At 61.3% G+C, this 19870-nt stretch overlaps 1 protein-coding gene across 1 annotated transcript in view; it reads right to left on the bottom strand.

Annotated features, from left to right (window-relative positions):
- The window catches only part of COL4A2 (collagen type IV alpha 2 chain), a 159970-nt gene continuing 140100 nt past the window's right edge, over positions 1-19870 (bottom strand). Inside the window, 20 exon segments of the mRNA XM_086330559.1 lie at positions 1-1045; positions 2564-2850; positions 3335-3526; positions 4669-4785; positions 4894-5040; positions 5228-5326; positions 5448-5609; positions 6303-6419; positions 8183-8308; positions 9718-9789; positions 10696-10803; positions 11369-11476; positions 13796-13870; positions 14060-14123; positions 14810-14991; positions 15203-15325; positions 16729-16872; positions 17504-17674; positions 18305-18466; positions 19382-19603. Of these exon segments, the coding sequence (XP_086186685.1) occupies positions 788-1045; positions 2564-2850; positions 3335-3526; positions 4669-4785; positions 4894-5040; positions 5228-5326; positions 5448-5609; positions 6303-6419; positions 8183-8308; positions 9718-9789; positions 10696-10803; positions 11369-11476; positions 13796-13870; positions 14060-14123; positions 14810-14991; positions 15203-15325; positions 16729-16872; positions 17504-17674; positions 18305-18466; positions 19382-19603 (2936 nt within the window). The 3' untranslated portion in view covers positions 1-787.

The raw sequence follows: 19870 nt of genomic DNA, 5'->3' as shown, positions 1-19870 counted from the left end.
TGGGGTATAAAAATGTTGAAAAGTAACTTTTATTCTGGTTTGGTTACAGAGGAGGCAGTAGTCAGAGGGGTACAGTTCAGCGCACAGAATGGGGGGGGCGGTGGATCTTCAGGCCAGCCCGGGGCGGCGGGGGCGTCTCTGCCGTCTCGCCGCGGATGGCGCGAAGGTCTGGAAGGACGTGGTGGGAAGCGCGACGGCCGGGGCGCCAACAGCAGCGGCTTTTCGGACACGAGGAGGCGCAGTCGGCCCTCCTGGGGGACGAGGAGCCTTCACGTCACCGGCACTTTTGAGAGGACAGTGCGGCATCCTGGGGGCTCAGAGAGCGGGGCCTGGCCCACCCCCCGGGCCCCGCGGGCTGAGCTGCCTCATCCGTCCACACCCCCCTTAAGTGAGTTCAGAAAGTGGGTTAACAGCGGTGGCTGAGAGCGCGGTGAGTACACGGGTGCGTAGCAGGACGTCAGCGACGCCGAGCGCGAGCAGTCCCGGACGGCCTGAGCGGGAGGTGAACGGCCTCCCGTGCTGGGGGACACGGTGTCCTGCAGACCTGGGGGGAGCAGGCAGCGCCTGCGGGGGGCAAGGGCCTATCTTGTCCAAGTGCTGGTGCTGAATTCCTTTGGTAACCTTTTTCTCTTTTTGGTTTGTTTTTTAAAGGAAAAAAAAAATGCAGTCAATTTAGGGGTCAGCGTCTTGAGGTAATAAGTTAAGAATAAGCACCAAAGTGGCCCCGGACTGCACGTGGCCTGGGGAAGGGGCGTGTCCGGCGGGCGTGTCTGGCCGGCGCCTGCGCTCACAGGTTCTTCATGCACACCTGGCAGCGGCTGATGTGCGTGCGGATGAGGCCGGCCTTGAGTGTGTCGGCAGAGGGCGTGCCCTGGAAGCTCTGCTCCGGGATGGTGGTCAGCCAGAAGCTGTACTTGTTCGCGTAGTAGTGGCACGTGCCGCGGGCCCCGTTGCACTCAATGAACGGCGTGGCGCGGAAGTCCTCCAGGCAGCTGCCCGGGGACACCAGCGACTGGCCACCTCCTTCGTCACCGGCGGCCGTGTGCTGCGCGGGGGGAGCGGGCGGAAGAGATGCCAACACGTTAGCTTGTTTTTTTTTTTTTCTTCCAAGGAAAAATAAAACAAGGTCCTACTGTACAGCACAGGGAACTTTGTACAATATTCTGTGATAAACCATCGTGGAAAATAATGTGTATGTATGTATGTATGTGTGATTGATGCTTTCCAACTGTGGCGCTGGAGAAGCCTCTTGAGAGCCTCTTGGACTGCAAGGAGATCAAACCAGTCCATCCTAAAGGAGATCAACCCTGAATATTCATTGGAAGGACTGATGCTGAAGCTGGAGCTCCAATCCTTTGGCCACCTGATGCGAAGAGCCTACACATTGGAAAAGACCCTGATGCTGGGAAAGATTGAGGGCAAGAGGAGAAGGGGACAACAGAGGATGAGATGGTTGGATGGCATCACCAACTCAATGAACATGAGTTTGAGTAAGCTCCGGGGGATGATGAAGGACAGGAGAAGCCTGATCCTATGCGAACTGGTGGACAGGCTCTTCTTTCCATGGGATTCTCCAGGCAACAGCACTGGAATGAGTTACCACTTCCTTCTCCATGGGATTTTCCCAACCCAGGGATTGACCTGGCGTCTCTTATGTCTCCTGCGTTGCTGGTGGATCTTGACCACCAGCGCCCGTGTGCTTCTCCCTTCTCCTCTGACGTGGCTCAAGATGTAATGCTCGTAAGAGCAGGGCTGTCTGACCTTCAGGATACAGTGCAAGCATTTCCATGACAAAGATGCTCCTTTTTCATTTCACGGTGGGAGTTAAAACATAGAGGGTCCAGCCCTTCCTCCTCTGTGACCCAGGGGCAAACGGGGCTGCTCCGTCTGTCCCCAGGTCCCCCGACAGGAGGAGCCCCTTAAGGTAGAACGTTGCCTGTCCCTGCACAGAACCTAGTGATCCTGTTGCTTCAAATTACTGCAGCAGTAATCCCTTAAAAATGTTAAAAAAAATCAACTCTTGTTTACCTTTTCCTTCCTTTCCTAGATTCCAGGGTTTTTTCCCTATTGTTTTGACAAGATGAGCAAACACTGCATTATATATATATATATAATGTGATTGACATAGTTTATGAAACATTTAACATGTTGGGTATCCTGTCAATACAATGGGAGTTACAACAGTCATAATAAATACAAACGCAACACAAGACCCAGCCTCCCCTCTGGACTTTACTTTCTCTCTGTGATAGTGGTAAGTAAACAGGCAAATTGTAAGGAATGCTGTCAAGATAGCCAAATCGTCCTCATTAGGGTTGTAAAAAGGCCTGGTGGCAAACTTCTGTGTCCCACCCAGATTCGGGCAGCCCCAGGCCAAACACGGCTGGATTAGCAAAGCGCAGGCTGCATTCCCGCTCTCACAAAGGACCAGGTGCCTTTGCGCACTGCCCAACCTGAACAACCGCCCTGATCAGTCTTAAAAACGGCCACAGGTGGCAGGGGAGAGGACCTCGATTTCCACCCGGGTCCGTGCTCCGAGTCACAGCAGGTGCACAGCACGTACCATGAGGAAGGAGTATCCGATCCACAAGCTGCGCCACCCGGCCGGGCAGTGGGGGATGGAGACATCCTGGCTGTGGACTGCGATGGCGACGGCCGGGGCCTCGCACACAGAGCAGCGGCTGATGTAGGGCCGGATGTCCTCCTCGGCCACGGGCATCATGGGCAGCGGGGCGGTGGTGGACAGCCAGTAGGACTTGTCGTTACGGCTGGCATAGTAGCAGACGTCCCCGGGGTTGCAGTACAGGAAGGGCATGGTGCTGAACCGTGCCAGGCAGGAGCCCGCCAGCCCTGTGGAGGGAGGTGGCTGAGTGTGCGCGGAGGAGGGGCCCCGGGTGCCTGGCCCGCTCAGGGCCCTGCCATGCCCCGGCCACCGGCCACCGGAGGGAGGCGGCTGAGTGTGTGAGGAGGCGGGGTCCCGGGTGCCCCGCCCACTCAGGGCCCGGCCACGCCCCGGCCACCCGAGGGAGGTGGCTGAGTGTGAGGGGGCGGGGTCCCGGGTGCCCCGCCCACTCAGGGCCCGGCCACGCCCCGGCCACCCGAAGAGCTCAGCGTGCACGAGGCGGGGCAGGGGGCAAGCTCTGGCTCTCCGATCCCTTGGGGGCCTCCACTGGCGCTTCCCCCCTGCCCTTACAGAGGGCCCCGGACACAGGGCAGTGCCCCGTCCCGACCCCGGGTTTGGAGCATCCGGGTGCCTTCCGGGGACTCAGGAAGTAACTGGCCGCTGGGTCCTGCCACCCGCGGTGGGGCCGGCCGGCTGGCGGGCGGTACCTACCCAGGTCCTGGTTGTGGGCCTTCTCCTGGCCCTCGAAGTAGAGCAGACTGTACCCGCTCCAGAGCTTGTTCATGCCCACGGGGCACATGGGCTCCTTGTCGGTCTGGCTGTGCTTCACCAGGAGGTACCCGATGCTGATGCTTCGGCCGGGCATGCCGGGCAGGCCGGGGCTTCCGGGGCGGCCCGGCTCCCCTGGGCGAGACAGAGAGGCCGCCTTGCAGCTGCTGCACGGACCGCAGCCCACGTGCTGGCGGCGCACACGGCGACATTCACGTCCCCAAGGCTGGGGTCAGTGGCTCTGCCCTTGGGGGCCGAGAGCCTCCTGGCGAGGACTTACCCTCACTTAGTCCCCCCCGCCCCGTTCAGGAACGTGGAATGGCTATCATGAAGGGGCTGGATGGGGGGCCGTGGACTCAGAGGCCCCTGAGCTGACCCCCGGGCACCTCCTTCCGAGGGAACTGCAGCGTCTGCCACTGTGCAGGGGCCCAGGGGCACTGCGGTCCAGCCCTGCCCGCCTCCTCTATGCCAGGCTGCAGGCTCCCTGCTGGACCTTCGGGGAGCGGCCGTTCCTGGGTTAGAAACCCGACTCCCCATGTGTCCACCCAGGGCCCCAATTCTGCCCCTGATACCGCAGAACGGCCGATCCGCCTCCAGCTGGTGACCCTGTCTCTTTCACGGGGCAGCCCCTCGCCCCTCACCCCCTCCCCAGCCCCCACTATGCGTGTCTCAGGTGGTGTCTCCCCCGCGCGTCACAGGCTCTCCTGCTCGAGCGGCGTGATGTGGACACTTGCTGGGGTCTGGGTGTGACCATGCAGCCTATCTCTACCGTGCACAGCACTCACGTCACTGGCTCAAACCAAGTGCAGGTGAATTACAACAACTCCCAGGACTTTTTTTTTTTTTTTTGCATGAATGGCTATTACTTCTGGCCTATCCCATCCTGCATGCATGCAGATAATTTTTAGAAGTCGACGATAAAAGGCTTCACAGTGGTGCCTATAATGGGATCGGTCACTTGTAGTTCATTGTCCTCAGCTTTTGCGAGCTCAGGAATCCTGTCTCTCAGAGCACGTCGCCCGCTTCCTTCTCTGAGCCACCTCCTGATGTCTCATGGGGAGGAAGGAGGCCAGCCTGTGCCAGGGACCCTGTGCCACATGCTCTGCCAGGGGCAGGGGTCACGGGGTGGGTCCTGATAACCCGGGAGCCGGACTCGGGGGCAGCCCCTCAGCGCTGCTCATCTCGGGGCTCGTCCGACCCCTCCCTGAGCTCCGCGGTCCACCTGTCAGCCCCACGGCGGAGCTGAGGCACCTCCCTGCCCCCTGCCCATCACTCACCTTCGAAGCCCACCGGTCCCTGCAGCCCCACGGGCCCCTGGTCTCCACGGAATCCCGGAATGGCCGACACGCCGCCTCGTCCCTGGGGCCCAGCCTTGCCCTGCACCCCACGGAAACCTGCAGGGCCGCGGGTACACAGGTGAGTGCCCCCGGCAGGGACGGGCAGAAACAGAGCAGGCAGGGCCCCCCCAGCCCCCGCCCAGCGCCCCCTGGCTGGGCTCCCACCTGGTTCTCCGGGGGGGCCCTGTGGCCCCATCTCCCCCTGAGCCCCTGGGGGGCCTCTCCTGCCCTGTGGACCCACTGGGCCCCGCTCGATCGCAATCCTCTGGGGGATTCCTGTGATGCCTGGAGTCCCCACAGCACCGGGAGCACCTGGAAGGGGGAAGAAAGGCCAGGTGAGGCCTGAGAACCGCTGCTCGGGTCTTGACTCGGGCGTGGACCCCCTCTCCAGCCTCCCGGAGCCGCCTCGCTCTGCAGAGACAGCCCCTCCAGCATCCCTGCTCACCCCACGCCCCGGCACGCCCCGTGACCTCGAGGTGTCCCCGCGAGACCCACTCACCCGGGAGTCCTCGGTCTCCTTTGGGTCCCTTGGGGCCTCGGTCGCCCGGGCTCCCGGTGGGGCCTATGTTGCCCATGAATCCTGGCTCCCCTTTGGGCCCTTCAGGACAAGCAGGGCGTTGAGGACATGCGGGCCTGGTGCAGGGGGGTCTCCAGCCATCTCTGACCAGTGTCCCCGAGAGAAGCCCTCCCTCCTCCTGGGACACCACCCATGTTACAACCTTTTTCTCCTGGGAGCCCGAACACGCCAGGCCGGCCCTGGGGCCCGGGGTCGCCAATCCATCCTTTGGTCCCGGGGCTTCCGGGGGTTCCTGGACTCCCCTCATCGCCTTTGCTTCCGGGGAGAGCTGCAGGCCCGGGCGGCCCCGGGGGCCCTCGATAACCTGCCAGCGTCAGTCCGGAGAGAGGCGAGTGAGCACGCAAAGTCACCCCTGGGGGGTGGGCTTTGGCAAGTGTGTAACCCTGGGAGGCTAGCTTTGCTTTTTATTGTGCTGAAATATGCTAACATAAGTCTACCATTTTAACCACCTTGGAGTGCGCCCGTTCAGAGGCCTGCAGTCCACTCACCTCATCCTGCAGACGTCACCACCATCCTTCCCTGGACGCGCTCACGCGCTCATCTTCCAGCTGAAGCTCTGTCCTCACTGAACACTCCCCTCTCCGCTCCACTCCCCAGCCCTGGCCCCTGGCATCCACGTTCTGACGCTATAACTTGATTCCTCTGTGCTCAGTCATGTCTGACTTTGCAACCCCATGGTCTCTAGCCCACCAGGCTCCTCCATCCATGGGATTCTCCAGGCAGGAATACTGGAGTGGGTTGCCATTTCCTGCTCCAGGAATCTTCCCGACCCAGGGATCCAACCTGCGTCTCCACATTGACAGGCGGGTTCCCTACCACTGCTTCACCTGGGAAAGCCCATCGATTCCTCTAGGGAACCCTCCCGGGCCCTCCTTCCCTCCTGGCCTGTCTCCCTCAGAATCACGTCCTCAAGGGGGAATCAGGGGCGTCCCCTGCCTGCAGTGACCAGGCTTCTGTGTCCAGAGGTTCCAGCCCACAGGGTGTGAGCCCCGCTCACCTTCCAGGCCGAATATCCCGGGCGCGCCAATGTCCCCTGGTGACCCAGAGATGTTGGAGAGAGGAGTGATGCCTGGAAAGCCCTGAAGTCCAGGACTCCCGATTGGGCCTCGCTCCCCTGGGAGGGAAATGGAAGTTAATCAGCACTAGCTCTCCATCCTGGGTTACCCCTTCTCCATACCCTAGCCCGCCCAGGAGCAGAGCCGCTGCGGAGAGGTGCCCACAGCGGGCTCTTGCCCACACACCCGCCAGCCCTCTCCCACTGCCCATGGGGCCTGTGGCCCTGCCTCTGCTGCAAGGCTGCCCTCTCCGGCACGCCTTTTGCTCAGCGGCCAGCTGCCGGGGCCACCTAACGGGCATTGGCTGAGAGCAGCCCTGGGGGCCCAGGGAGCACCCGTGCTGGGAGGACCCACAGGGGGTGGCGCGGCCGCTCCTGTCCTCCCCGGGCCGCCCCCCAGGATCCCGGGCTCCAGCTGGACGTCAAGTGTCCTGGGTGGGTCCATCCTCCTGGCCCACAGCGGCTGAATTGGCATCTCACCTCCTCACTTGGGTTCACTAGTGGCCCCAGGCAGCCCCATGGGGCTCCTGGATAAGCAGGAGTGGGGCTCTGAGTCCCACTCAGGATGTCAACAGGCTCCCATAATGTCTATCTAGAGCCTTTTCTGCCTATCTGTGCTTTTTGAGGGTGACCTGGCTGTTTTGATCGGCCCCCAGACTTCACACTGAAGTGTTGTCCAGAGTTTCAGGAAGACTGAGACGTGCCTCCCAGAGGAAACCGTGTGTGACGGGACTGTCCCGGGGCTGAGCTTCGGGGCAGGTGTCCATGCTGCTGAACTGGGCCTGGACCCCAGCCCCGAGCGGGGCCGCCTGAGCCCCAGTAGCCCCCTGGACTCATGGTGCGGCCCCTCTGGCTGGCCCCCTCCTCCCCCTGCCTTCAGATCAAGGCCAGGACTCGGGTACCAGGGGATTCTGGGGTTCAGATCAAGGCTGGGGCTTGGGTACCAACGGATACTGGGGTTTCTGCTTAGTGTAAGTGGAGGGGAGGTCACAGGCCCTGGGGGGGGAATCAGATGATGGGGTCTGTGCTCCCCCATCCATCGGAGGTGGGGTTGCTGGCCTCCTCAGGGCCTGCCTTCCCCTTTGAGGGGCCGATGGTTCTGGTTTCAGGGGTAATTCTGACCTGAGCACCAGCTCTCAGACCCAGGTCTTGGAGGCCCAGGTGTGATGACCTGTCGGGTCCAGCGCCCCCGCCGGCTCCACAGGCAGCGCCTGGCTCAAGGCCGCCTCGGATGAGACGCTGGGCTGAGCCGGGCCGGGGGGTGGGGGGAGGGCCCAGGTGTCAGAAAACAAAGCCCACTGGGTGATGCCGCACGCCCGGGAGCCCTCCACTCCGAGATGCCGGGTGTAGAGTCCACACGCCCCCGTCGGTTTAGGTCCTGCCTGGCGGCTGGCGGCCGGGCTGGGCAGGGGTCTCATTCTCAGCACCTGAGACCACCTCTCCCTGGCCTGTTCCTGCCGCGCCCCAGGCTGGCACACGGGCAGAGCTCAGGGGCTGCGACGCCCTCGCTCACTCAGTCATTTCCCCAGCACTCCTGTGCACATGTGGTGGGCGAGGCCCCACACCTGGTGCCCTGGGGGCACCACGGGGATGCAGCCTGATCTCTTCCTTCCTCCAAGGGCGGGGCGGTCAATAGTTAACCCCGATGGAATAAGATTGGGATGGGGTATATGAACCGTGGAACACCAGTGGGAGGTTTGCAACAGGGAACTCTCCCCAGAGAAGTCAGCACCTGGCCTGCTCTGACCGCTCATCTCTCAGACTCACGGGCACCATGGTTGGTTCTGGGGGTGCAGGCGGTGATGCTGGGGTGCGGGCCTCACCTGGGGCTCCACGCTCGCCCTTCTGTCCCGGGGCTCCCGTGGGACCTGGAAGGGTGTTGGGCTCTCCGGGGTCACCCTTATCCCCGGCAGGGCCTGGGAATCCGGGGTCCCCGTGGACGTCTGCACCTGCAGCCGGGTGAACACAGTAACTCAGTGTCTTGGACCAGGCAGTCTGTTCTCATGAGAGGAAGGGGAGACTTGGAAACAAGAGCAGCCCACGACAGCGTGGAGACCTCAGCCTCCTAGCAGCCTCGATGCCCCCAAGCCCAAGACTCAGAAGGGACCCTGGGTATCAAAGCCGAGCCCTTCACTTCATAGTGGGGAACTCCAAGGCCCCTCAAAAAAGGCTCGTATCCTGAGATGCAGATGGTCCTGAGCTAGGACCTGCCCAGGGTCCCCAGGCTCCTGGATGGGGCTCCGGATGCTTCATCCGAGGCGTAAAAGGGAAGCGCTGTTTAAAACCTGCTCTGCTCACACATCAGGAACTCAAAGCGGTGGGTGGCAGGAAAGAGCAACATAACTTGGGTGTTTAAACTGGAATTGAAACCTTAATTGAAGGATAAGTGTGTGACTTTATATACAATGACACACACCCAAATTTACCACAGAAAGATGAACTCTTGCTGATATAAAACAGCTACAAAGACTAATCTAAAAGCAGAGGAGGAACCACAGGAGATTTGTTTTTGTTTACATGTATTTTTTTAAAACTTTTCTCCTCTCAACATAAGTAACTTTTATGATCTGAAAAGAAAACCATAAAAGTTTAAAAAAAGATACATTAATCGTACACTTTACAAATATTACTCGTCCAGTGAATACATTTTAAAAATGAAGTGATGACCGAGCATTAAGATTTAAGATGAAAGGAACTAAGTTTAAAATAAAGAAATATCTGGGAAGTGGCAGAGAGTTTTGCACATCCAAGCGTAAAAAGGAAGCTTAAAGCAGAAAGGGGATTCCATTCCCAGTGAGGAACGGAGCCGTGCGTGATGGTGCGTGGAGGTCACAGAAGCGGGGAGCCGTGCAAACCTCACAGTCACTGGCTTTCGGAGACGATGGACTCTGTGTCTCCTTCAGGCAGCCCCCGCCCGCCCCCTGTACACCAACCACCGCTGTGAGTGCAATTGTCTTGTCCGAACCCAAACCCACGTGTTGATTCCTAAGGCCACGTGGTGGGATCTGGTGGAGGGCCTTGGAGAGGTGATCGGGGTTAGAGGAGGCCTCTAGGGTGGGCTCCCACCAAGAAGAGACACCCAAGAGCTCATCTCCGCTATGTCAGGACACAGAAGAGCCGAGAACACGGTCCTCGCCCGGATCACCCACGCCGGCACCCCCACCCCGGACCTCCAGGCTCAGAGCTGTGAGGAGCCCCCACTACTGTGTAAGCCCCCAGGTCTGTGCAGCAGCCGGTGGGACCGGGTCCCTGCGGCCTCAGGGACAGGTTGTCCAGCTCTCTGAGCCCCCGACTACCCCAAGTCCCCGACGGCCCCCCAGGGTCCCCCACTGCTGGGCGTGGCCTCGGGGCTCCCTACCTGGGGATCCCGGGAAGCCTTTGCTGCCTGGCAGACCGTGCAATCCGCTGATGCCTCGGAGTCCGGGCAGACCTGTGGGGGAGCCTCAGGGTTAGTTCTCGGGAGAGCAGAGAGAGACCCCCAGTGCAGCCAGACGCTTCGATTTGCTGCGGGACGGTCGTCCACCCAGCGTCTTCAGTGTCAGTTGCTTGGCCGTGTCTGACTCTGCGACCCCGTGGACTTGTAACCCACCAGCCTCCTCCATCCATGGAATTCTCTAGGCGAGAATACTGGAGTGGGCTGCCAAGCCCTTCTCCAGGGGATCTTCCCCAAGGGATGGAACCTGGGTCTCCCGCATTGCAGATGGATTCTTTATCATCTGAGCCCCCAGGGGAGCCCCCGGTGTGTTCAAAGGCGGGACCACCAGGAAGCAGCTCAGCAAATACTGGGACGTGTCAGTCAGTCCCTCCCACGTCGCCGGAGAGAAACATTAACTTAAAAACTGTCTTCCTGGAATCTTTTCACAGATTCCTCACAGCCAGAGGGGGGCTGGGCAGTGCTGCGGGTGTTTCTTCCCGACACGCGCGTCACTGTGTGTAAAAGCTGTGCTAGGAAGCTGCGGCCTGGCACCGCGTCTTTCCCCCCAGATTTCTGGAGATCAGCCTCTCTGAAGCAGGACATGGGACCCAGGCCACAGCTCCTCTTGTGATGGGGGCAGTGAAGGCGGGGTCAGGGTGCACCCCCTGAACTGGACACGCGAGCGGCCAAGGGCATGTCCCCTGAGCAGGGCCGTCCAGGCCAGGCCGTGGAGCCCCCAGGCCCTTTAAGGGCGGCACGGGTCCCGGCTCTGTGGGGACCCTCGCCGCTATCCCCACGCCGGCACTGCCCGGGTGCTGACCGAGGATCACCCTGAGGTCTCCCGGCAGGTTGTGCTCAGCCTTCTGGGGAGGAAACACCTCTCCGCAGGCATGGTGTCTGGGACGGGGGGGCTCTTCTTACCTGGTAAGCCTGGGTTCCCCGGCCAGCCAGAGTCTCCTTTGATGCCAGGCGCTCCGGCCCGTCCCGGGTCTCCCTGAGGCCCCTGGAGCCCTGTGAGTCCTGGAAAGCCTGGGGGACAGATAGATCCTTCAGGGGGCACGCAGGCGCTCCGAGGCCTCCTGGCCTCCAGCTAAGGGGCTGGGTGGGTAAAGACCAGCGTCCCCTTCACGTGGCCTTGGTGGTGTGAGCACAGCCTAGGCATCAGAAGAGCTCGTGTGTGCATATTGTCATTCTCGGGTCCACACGGGAGCCTGGGCACAGCCCAGAGACCCTCCGAGGGTCAGCCTCCCTGCGGTCACAAACGCCAGAAAACAGCGAGCACAACAGTAGCAAGAAAAATCACTAAAGGGATTCCCTCCTGTAACTCGGCCTCTGACGAATTCCGCGACTCAGACCCCAAAAGGGGGCTGTCACGGCAGGTACAGAGAGACAGACGGACACACAGACTCGGCCGTCAGTCCCTTGCGTCCTGCACAGCCGGGCTGTGTGCACGTGGGGACGGACATGCGGGGGGAGCTCCTGGCTGTGACTGCAGGGGACGAGCTGACAGGCAGAACTGGCCGGCCTTGTTCTGGGCCCGTGGAGACCGCGGGCTCAGCCGCACCAGGAGGGCGGTGTGACCGCTGGACCTTACCTTTTTGCCCTTTGAATCCAGGGGGGCCCTGGACTCCAGCCAGGCCGGTGATCCCCGGAAAGCCGATATCACCCTCAGTGCCTCTCTCGCCGAAGAATCCCTTTTGACCTGGAACCACAGATGTGCTGCTTGGAACAATCAAACCACAGCTGCCGTGCAGTTGGGGCTTAAGGTGGAGTTCAGGGGTGCCTGGTAAAGGCTCGTGGGGTCGGGGGTGCGGGTAAAGGCCCCTGGGGTCAGGGGTAAGGGTAAAGGCTCGTGGAATCAGGGATGCGAGTAAAGACTCGTGGGGTTCAGGGGTGCGGGTAAAGGCCCGTGGGGTTCAGGGGTGCAGGTAAAGGCTTGTGGGGTTCAGGGGTAAGGGTAAAGGCTCGTGGAATCAGGGATGCGAGTAAAGGTTCGTGGGGTTCAGGGGTGCGGGTAAAGCCCCGTGGGGTTCAGGGGTGCGAGTAAAGGCTCATGGGGTTCAGGGGTGCGGGTAAAGGCCTGTGGGGTTCAGGGGTGCGAGTAAAGGCTCGTGGGGTTCAGGGGTGCAGGTAAAGGCTCATGGAATCAGGGGTGCGAGTAAAGGCTTGTGGCGTCGGGGGTGTGGGTAAAGGCCCATGGGGTTCAGGGGTGAGGATAAAGGCCCGTGGGGTCGAGGGTGCCTGGAAAAGGATGCTGTCTCCCCGCGGGTGCTCCCCTTGTGAGTGGGGATGCAGATCTTGACCTGTGCTTCCCTCAGCCTGATTTCCCCCAACCCCCGCGCAGTGCCTGTGGTCTGGACGGCTTCGTGCGGCCCCTCCCACTCCGAGTGCTGGAGTGAGTGAGCCAGGACACCGTGGACAGGACAGGGTGTCGCCTCGAGCCCAGGCCATACGCGCCTCTGCTCTCTGTCCCCACTCTGCAGGAAGCCAGCTGCCTCGTCGTGAGGACACTGAGCAGCCCCAGGAGAGGCCCTCCCACCAAGACCACCTCAGCCTTGGGTGGTCCAGCCCAGTCCAGCCTTCAGGTGAGGCGGCCCTGCCGACCTCACGGTAGAGTCTCGTGAGAACCACCCTGTTCCTGAATTCCTGGCCTCAGAAACGGTCAGTGTACAGCTGCCGTGGTGCTCTGAGGCACAGTGTTTGGTGCCTTGGTAGGTGGCAGCAGATGGCTCAGCTGAGCGGCAGATCCCTCTATCTGAGCAGTGGATCCCTCATCTGAGTGGCGGATCCCTTATCTGAGCAGTAGATCCCTCATCTGAGTGGCAGATCCCTCATCTGAGCGGTGGATCCCTCATCTGAGCAGCAGACCCCTCAAACCGAGCAGCAGATCCCTCATCTGAGCAGTGGATCCCTCATCTGAGCAGTAGATCCCTCATCTGAGTGGTGGATCCCTCATCTGAGCAGTGGATCCTTCATCTGAGTGGCAGACCCCTCATCTGAGCACTTGCTGATGCGTGTGGTGCTGGGGAATCTGGGGAGTTAGTCAAGCAGGAGATGTTTGAGCCTTTCAGGTCTGGATCACGCCTGGAATCTGCATTTTAAATGAACTCCTTGGGCAAAGCTGCTTATTGGCAGACTTAGATTCCGGGTCACACATTTTGGTGTTTCTGGGACGCTGATTAATTATTTTGGATGGGAGATCCAGCCAGCCTGAGGCATCATGTGTCTGGGACGAGAGCCTTCGGGAGACCAAAACATGGATCCACAGGAGTCCAGAAGAGCTCGTAGGCGGGGCTGCCTGGCCCTAAGTGTCACTTAGGATCTGACCTCAGCTAGAGCGACCACCCCTTCCCATCCTGAAGCTCATTCTCATTAAAGCACCAGCTTAGCACCCTCTTCATTGGTCCATCACGCGAACAGACTCCTTCACCCTGAGCATTCCTAGGAGCACGTGGCCAGGGGTGGGGGGTGTCTCCTGAGATAGAAACCCATGAAGGAGCATCTAGTCCAAGCCCCTTGGGATGTGACCACTGGCAGGAATTCTGACCTTGAACTTCAGTGATGCTTACAGAGGGGGCGTGACACCCCCTGACGTCCATAGGCTGGGGGGGTTGCCTTCCTTGCTGTCTTACTCAGGAGAGGGGTCTGACTCCACCTGCTTTTCCTCTAGACCCTTCACCGCTTGCAGGGGCTCCGGCCATTGCATCATCTGCTTTGTGCATCATCATCCCAGGAGCCCAGGCTTACATGGTAGTTTAGAGGCTGCAGCGACTCCCAGCACCAAGCGCTGCTTCTCACCATCTTCCCTTGCAGGGAGATACAGGCTTCCTGATGTCCTCACACTCAATGTAATAAAAAAATCCCACTCTTCCTTGCATGTTGGGCTTGGAGACCTCAGACCAGCCCTACAACGTGCTCCGTGGGCTCACTAGGTAATGGCACGGTGCGCGAGCCAGCTCACAAGTGACTGCAGAGGAGGGGCAGGGTTGCAGAGGACGGGGGACGCGGATGGCTTGGGTACCTGGTATTCCGGTGGTGCCCCGCTCCCCCTTCAGGCCCGGGCTCCCGGGGAGATCTATCGTGTCTCCGATGTCACCTGTCATGTGTGGAAAAGGTGGCTGAGGTCAGGTCTCCTGAGGTTGCTTTTGTAGCTTCTATGGTGCTACAACCTGAATGCGAGTGATTTGCTTCTACATGACTAAGAGCACCCGTGGGCCCGCCATCCCCATGCTGCCCAGGGTGCTCTAGATCGGGGGTGGCCTGTTTTTCTCCCAGCAACACTCACCGAAGTCACCAGTGGGGCCGACCTCGCCGAAGAGGCCTGCTCTCCCGGGAACGCCCTTGTCACCCTGGAGCAAAGTCAAACAGGAAACCATCTTACGGGCGGTTCATGAGGTGTGCAGTTCTGAAGGGTGAGCATACCCAGCTATTGCACTAAAACCAGTTCTCAAGGTTTTTATGCCATCATTTTGTAGAAAAGTCCTCAAGTTTTCCAGTGTAATATAGTAATAGCAGATGGTCCACACACTTGTTCTTACTAAACTGCAAAGTAGTGACCACAGCAGTTTTCTTTTTGGCCACACCCTGCGTGGCGTGTGGGGTCTTGGTTCCCCGGCCAGGGATCAAACCCGCAGCCCCTGCAGAGCAAGGCGGAGTCTCCACCGTGGACCGTCAGGGGAGTCCCGACAGCGGCAGTTTTATTGCAATTAATAACGTCAGTGACACGGTGACGGTGGGGGGATAATCAGGACTGCACCCTGCCCTCTGCCAGGCTGACCCGGGCAAATGCGCCGGATCCCAACTCAGGAGCCCACTGCAGCCTCAGAGCAGCTCTGCGAGGCGGGTCCCGTTATCTCCCCACATTTGAGAGGGGAGGCAAAGAGAGGCGCAGAGACTTTCCCAGAGGCATTCAGCTCCCAAGTGAGATGTTAGTTTGGCTTGCGGACCCTTACTGGACCTGTCAGCCCCACGCTGTGGACCGCGTGCTCGGGCCAGCAGGCCTTGGGAGAGGCGCTCCCAGGAGGCATCCACTTACCCTACTGCCCGTGAAGCCTTGGAACCCCATGATTCCGGGGGAGCCGGGCACGCCGGGGAACCCCGGGGAGCCGGGCACACCGGGGATTCCAGTGTCTCCTTTGACTCCTTTGATCTGGCCGGGTCTCCCGGGCAGCCCTGGGATTCCCGACAGCCCAGGGATACCTGGCATTCCAGGAAGGCCTGCAGGAAGACGGGTGTGACTTTCTGGGGACCCTGCTCTGCTTCCCAGCCTCCGGGAACCACCCCAGCCCCTCGGGCAGACCTCAGGTGTCGGGAGGGCTGCAGAGTGTGGATGTGGGCACAGGGGTGCCCCTGCCGTGCCCTCAGATGGATTGGGGCCAGGCGGGCAGGGGACCCCAGGCCTCCAGCTCCGAGTCGGGCCAGGCCTCACCTTTCAGGCCCAGGTACCCTTTCAGTCCCATGGGGCCTTCGTCTCCCTTCTCTCCTTTGATGTCTTTCATCCCTGGCTCGATGAGGGGGGGCGGTCCTGGGGGCCCGGGGTCTCCTCGGCTGCCTGGAAGGGAGTAGAATGCGGTCACCGCCTGGCCCTCTGAGGCAGGCGTTAGCACCCACGTCGGGAAGGCCGCTCGGCCGCGCCGGCCTTCCTGCCTTCCTTTCTGCGGAGCCCGGGGTGGCAAGGCTCCCCTGAGACCGCGAGCTAGGGACCCAGGTGACGGGAAACCCCATCCTCCCACCACCGCTGACTTCAGAACATCTCTATCCCCCCAGAGGACTCTGCGCCCACAAGCAGCCCCGCCTCTGTCCCCCTCTCAGCAACTGAAACCGACGCCCCCTTCCTGCCTCAGGACCGGCCCGTTCTGGGCGTTTCAGCAAACGGAAGCAGGTAACACGTGGCGCGGTGTTTTCAGGTTTCATCCGTGTTGTTGCAGTATGTGTCAGAGGCTAATTCTTTCGTAGGTGAACAGTATCCCCCAACGGCTAGGCCACGCTTTCCTTATCTGTGGTGGTTGTGGGAGTTGTTTCTGGCTGGGGCTGCTGTGTGAAGCACTCTGCCATGAAATTCGTGCACGAGTTTCTGGGTGGACCTGTTTCAGCTCTCATCCAGGAGGGCACACCCGGGAAGAGATTTGCCAGGTAACTCTGTTTGCCTTTCTAAGGCACCGCCAGCTTCTCCACCCGGGCCGCACCCGGTGAGATTCCCCCCAGTGGGGTCTGAGGCTCCAGGTCTTTGCATCCCCATCCACGCTTGTTATTAATAACTCAGTAATTTTAGAGACGGTGATGACACTTTCAGAACAAGGGTGTCTGAACAAACGTCATGGAAACACAGCTTGTTGGGAACACTCTTCCTCAATGCGCACCTCCCACGGGGCGGGCCCAGGGCTTGGTCCAGGCTCCCTCCTGGGGGTCACCGTCTCCCCACTGGGGCGGGCCCGGGGCTTGGTCCAGGCTCCCTCCTGGGGGTCACCGTCTCCCCACTGGGGCGGGCCCGGGGCTTGGTCCAGGCTCCCTCCTGGGGGTCACCGTCTCCCCACTGGGGTGGGCCCGGGGCTTGGTCCAGGCTCCCTCCTGGGGGTCACCGTCTCCCCACTGGGGTGGGCCCGGGGCTTGGTCCAGGCTCCCTCCTGGGGGTCACCGTCTCTCTGCATGGAGTGGATCTGTCCACCTGGACTGCCGTGTCCCTCTTTCACCAAAGGTGCTTCCTGCCCTTCAGAATATACCTGGGGTGCATTTCTCAGGATGTTTTGGTTCTTAAAGCCGGGTCAGTTTGGTTCTCAAGTGTCCTTCTGCTAGGGGCACTCCCTTATTACACGGCCAGTGCGCTGTGGCAGGGACCAAGTTCCTGGAGCTAGTTTCTTCTGTAATGGTGTCTAGTGTGTGGGTTCCTGGGACACTGTTCTGAGCAGTGTCGGCCCCGCTGAAAGGGAGTCTCAGTCTGGCTGAGAGGGGACATACCTTTCACACCCGGCTCACCAGCCAGGCCCTTCAGCCCTGGAATTCCAAAAAACCCTGCCTCTCCTTTGATTCCTGGGAGCCCAGGTCTGCCCTTGAGGCCGAGCATGCCTTCAAAGCCGTCCATCCCGGGGGAGCCCCTGGCCCCTACAGAGAGAACAAGAAACACGCTGGGTCAGGCACAGATGGTCAGTGCAGCAGCCCCTCTGACTTGCGTGAGGAGGCGCTGAGACTCTCGACCTCAGTATGGTTTCTCAGTAGGGCTTCTCAGCACTTCCTAAGGGGACCGTCTGCGCCGTGAGGGCAGAGTCAGCCTGTGGGCCATCGGGCACCAGACGCAAGGCCACTGCCAGTGGACACAAAGGAGGAAACTGGAAGTCACCGCTCCGTGGTCTTTCTACCGGGTTAGAAAGAGGTCCCGGGAGTCAGCGTGGTGCCAGCACTGCAAAGGCCAGAGAACAGAGCTGGGGGCCCCGCCTCACACTCGAGCAGGGACATCTAGGCTGGGGACCAAGCGCTTCTCTTTGCTGCGGTGTCTGTTCAGCAGCCAGCCTCCGGACCTGAATCCCTTCTCCCGGGGGAGTGCCCCTCGCAGATAGTAAGGTCTGCTCCTCAGACACCGCCCCCCGCCCCACCGTGGTAAGCAGACACACTGGCACAGCGGTCACAGCCAGCCTGGGCAGCGTCCGCAGTCCCCAGGGCCCAGAGCCGGCGGGCACTCCACCCTGCGGGGCTGCCCCCCGCCCCAGGCAGACCCGTGGTCGTGCTCTGCGCTCACCTTTCAGTCCCGGGGCACCGGGCATTCCAGACACTCCTTTAAATCCGGGGTGTCCAGGGTGACCTCTCTCTCCTTGCTGTCCAGGGTCACCTCTGTCCCCAGAGCCGCCTTTCATGCCCACGGGGCCAGGGACGCCGGTGTCCCCCGGCTCTCCTCTGTCTCCAGGCAGACCTGTCAGGAGGGGGAGGGACATAAGACAGGATGAACTGGCCGCACAGAGGGATCTCCTCTCAGGATACCTTGGAGACCTCGGCCATAACAGCTTTTGGTTAGAAAACTGTCTGGGAAGGACGCTGGGAAGTGTGACCTCAGAGGTGAGCATCAAGGTGTGAGCGGTGGACCCTCCTGTCTGGTGACATGCGTGTCCTGAACCTGTTACCGGCTGGACTGTGTCTCTGCAGAGCACGTATGTCCCAGCCCCAGACCGCAGGATGTGACGGCATTCAGCGCTGGCCTTCAGAGAAGGGGCTGAGGTTAATTAAACGAGTTTGCGAGGATGACCCTAAGCCAGGATGACGGGTGTCCTTATAGAAAGAAGACACGAGGATGCCAGCACAGGAGGTGTCCCTGTGAGGGCCTGGGGAGAAGCCGGCCGGCCGTCCACCATGGAGACGGGGCCCGGGAGGGAGCAGCTCTGCCGCTGCCGTGACCGTGGGCTTCAGCCTCCGACTGCAGAAGGATGAACTCCTGTCCCGAGCCGGGCCATGTACGGCGCTTTCAGAGCCCCGGCGGCTCTGCAGGGCGGGCTCCCTACGGCACACACGAGTCCCCCGTCCACTACATGGGAGCATGGGTCCTTACCTTGAAAGCCGGGGGCGCCCGGGGGCCCCAAGGGCCCCTCCCGACCAGGCGCTCCTGGGAAGCCGTGCTGTCCTGGTGGCCCTGGCAGTCCTGGCTGGCCTGAGAGTCCCGGGGAGCCCGGCTGGCCCTTCTGGCCTGGCATCCCTGGCATGCCCTGGCTTCCTGTGGGAGGGGAGATGAGACCGTGAAGCCAGCCCCGCATGGCTCACTGCAGGGGACAGCTCCTCCTCAGCGCTGTCGCAGGAGGACGTCACGTCCCACCCCGGAGGCAGCCCTGGTCAGCCTGGGCTCGGACGCTGGGCTGAAGACAGCACAGTTGATACCCTAACAGCTGACGCCTCTCTGATGGAGATCCCACACGGCCTGGCGGTCACCCCACCCGCTCCAGCAACACAAGCCCATGGAAGTCTGCGCTCTGGGCTCTCAGGGCCCGCTTTGCATAAACTGGACACACAAAGCTTTGGGTACCTTGTTCACACACCAGTCAATGGGCACCCTGCCGCCTTGCTGAACATGCATGGGTGAGGTGGTGACCGTCACGTTCTCTAAACCTGTCCCTTTTGCACCCACACCTTGAGCTGCGTGCCAGACCGTCTGTCTTCCTCGCAAGCCCTCTCTGAGCACGGCCCACCCCTGGCTTCTTCACGCCGACCGCACCCGTCCTGCAGCCGCAGGCCCCCACACCGTTTCCCGCCCGTCTGGGACCAGTGCGAGTCTGTGGCCGGGGGGGAACTGGACCACGCACCTCGAGGTGAGTGGCGGGCGGGCGAAGCTTCACCTGAGGCTCCCCATTACTCCCAGCCCCCCTCCACATCCACGGAGGAACTGTTTCTACGAAACCGGCCCCTGGTGCCAAAACGGCTGGGGACCCCTGGCGTACACAGCATAGCGATCACTGCTCTAGAATGTTCTGAAGGAACGCCGGAACAAAGAGGACACGTGGGACGGAGACCCACGGTCCCACGTGCGGTCCTGGGCTTCTCCCCTAGCCCCCAGGAGGGATTCTCGACCCCGACCCCCGCCAGGAGCCTCGGAGCAGTGGCCCTGTGCCCCCTCTCCTTTGCCTCTGTGACTCACCCCTGAAGCCAGGCGGGCCTCTTTCTCCGGGAGGGCCCTTCGGTCCGGGGCGTCCAGGCAGTCCAGAGTCTCCCCGGGGCCCGGGCTGGGCCCCCAGCACTTCTCCAGGAAGGCCCCTGTCCCCTGGGGGCCCAACTGGCCCCAGTAGGCCGGAGGCGCCAGGGAGTCCATCCAGGCCAGGGGGGCCCACTGCACCTTTGGAGCCTCGGGGTCCCATGAAGCCTGAAAGGAAACACAGGGCATCCCCATAAGCAGAGGTCAGCGCAGAGGTCAGCACAGAGGTCAGCGCCAGAAAGAGACCGGAGACAGCGGGGGCCTGCTGTGGGGGGTCGGCTCGAGCGCCTGCCGCGTCTCTGGTCTCGAACCCACACGGCTCCCAGGGGTGTCCTTCTGCCTTCCCAAGTCTGAACCCAGCCCTGCGTGGTAGCTACGGTGGACCAGGGGGCGGCCGGGTCAGCGCTCCCTGGACTGAAGCCCTCAGCATTCGCG

Source organism: Bos grunniens, chromosome 12, assembly GCF_055505025.1.
Source record: "Bos grunniens cultivar Pamir isolate PY7600 chromosome 12, Bosgru_T2T1.0, whole genome shotgun sequence".
NCBI lineage: Eukaryota > Metazoa > Chordata > Mammalia > Artiodactyla > Bovidae > Bos > Bos grunniens.
The sequence above is the reverse complement of the archived record's forward strand: the minus strand, read 5'-3'. Positions and strand labels throughout refer to the sequence as shown.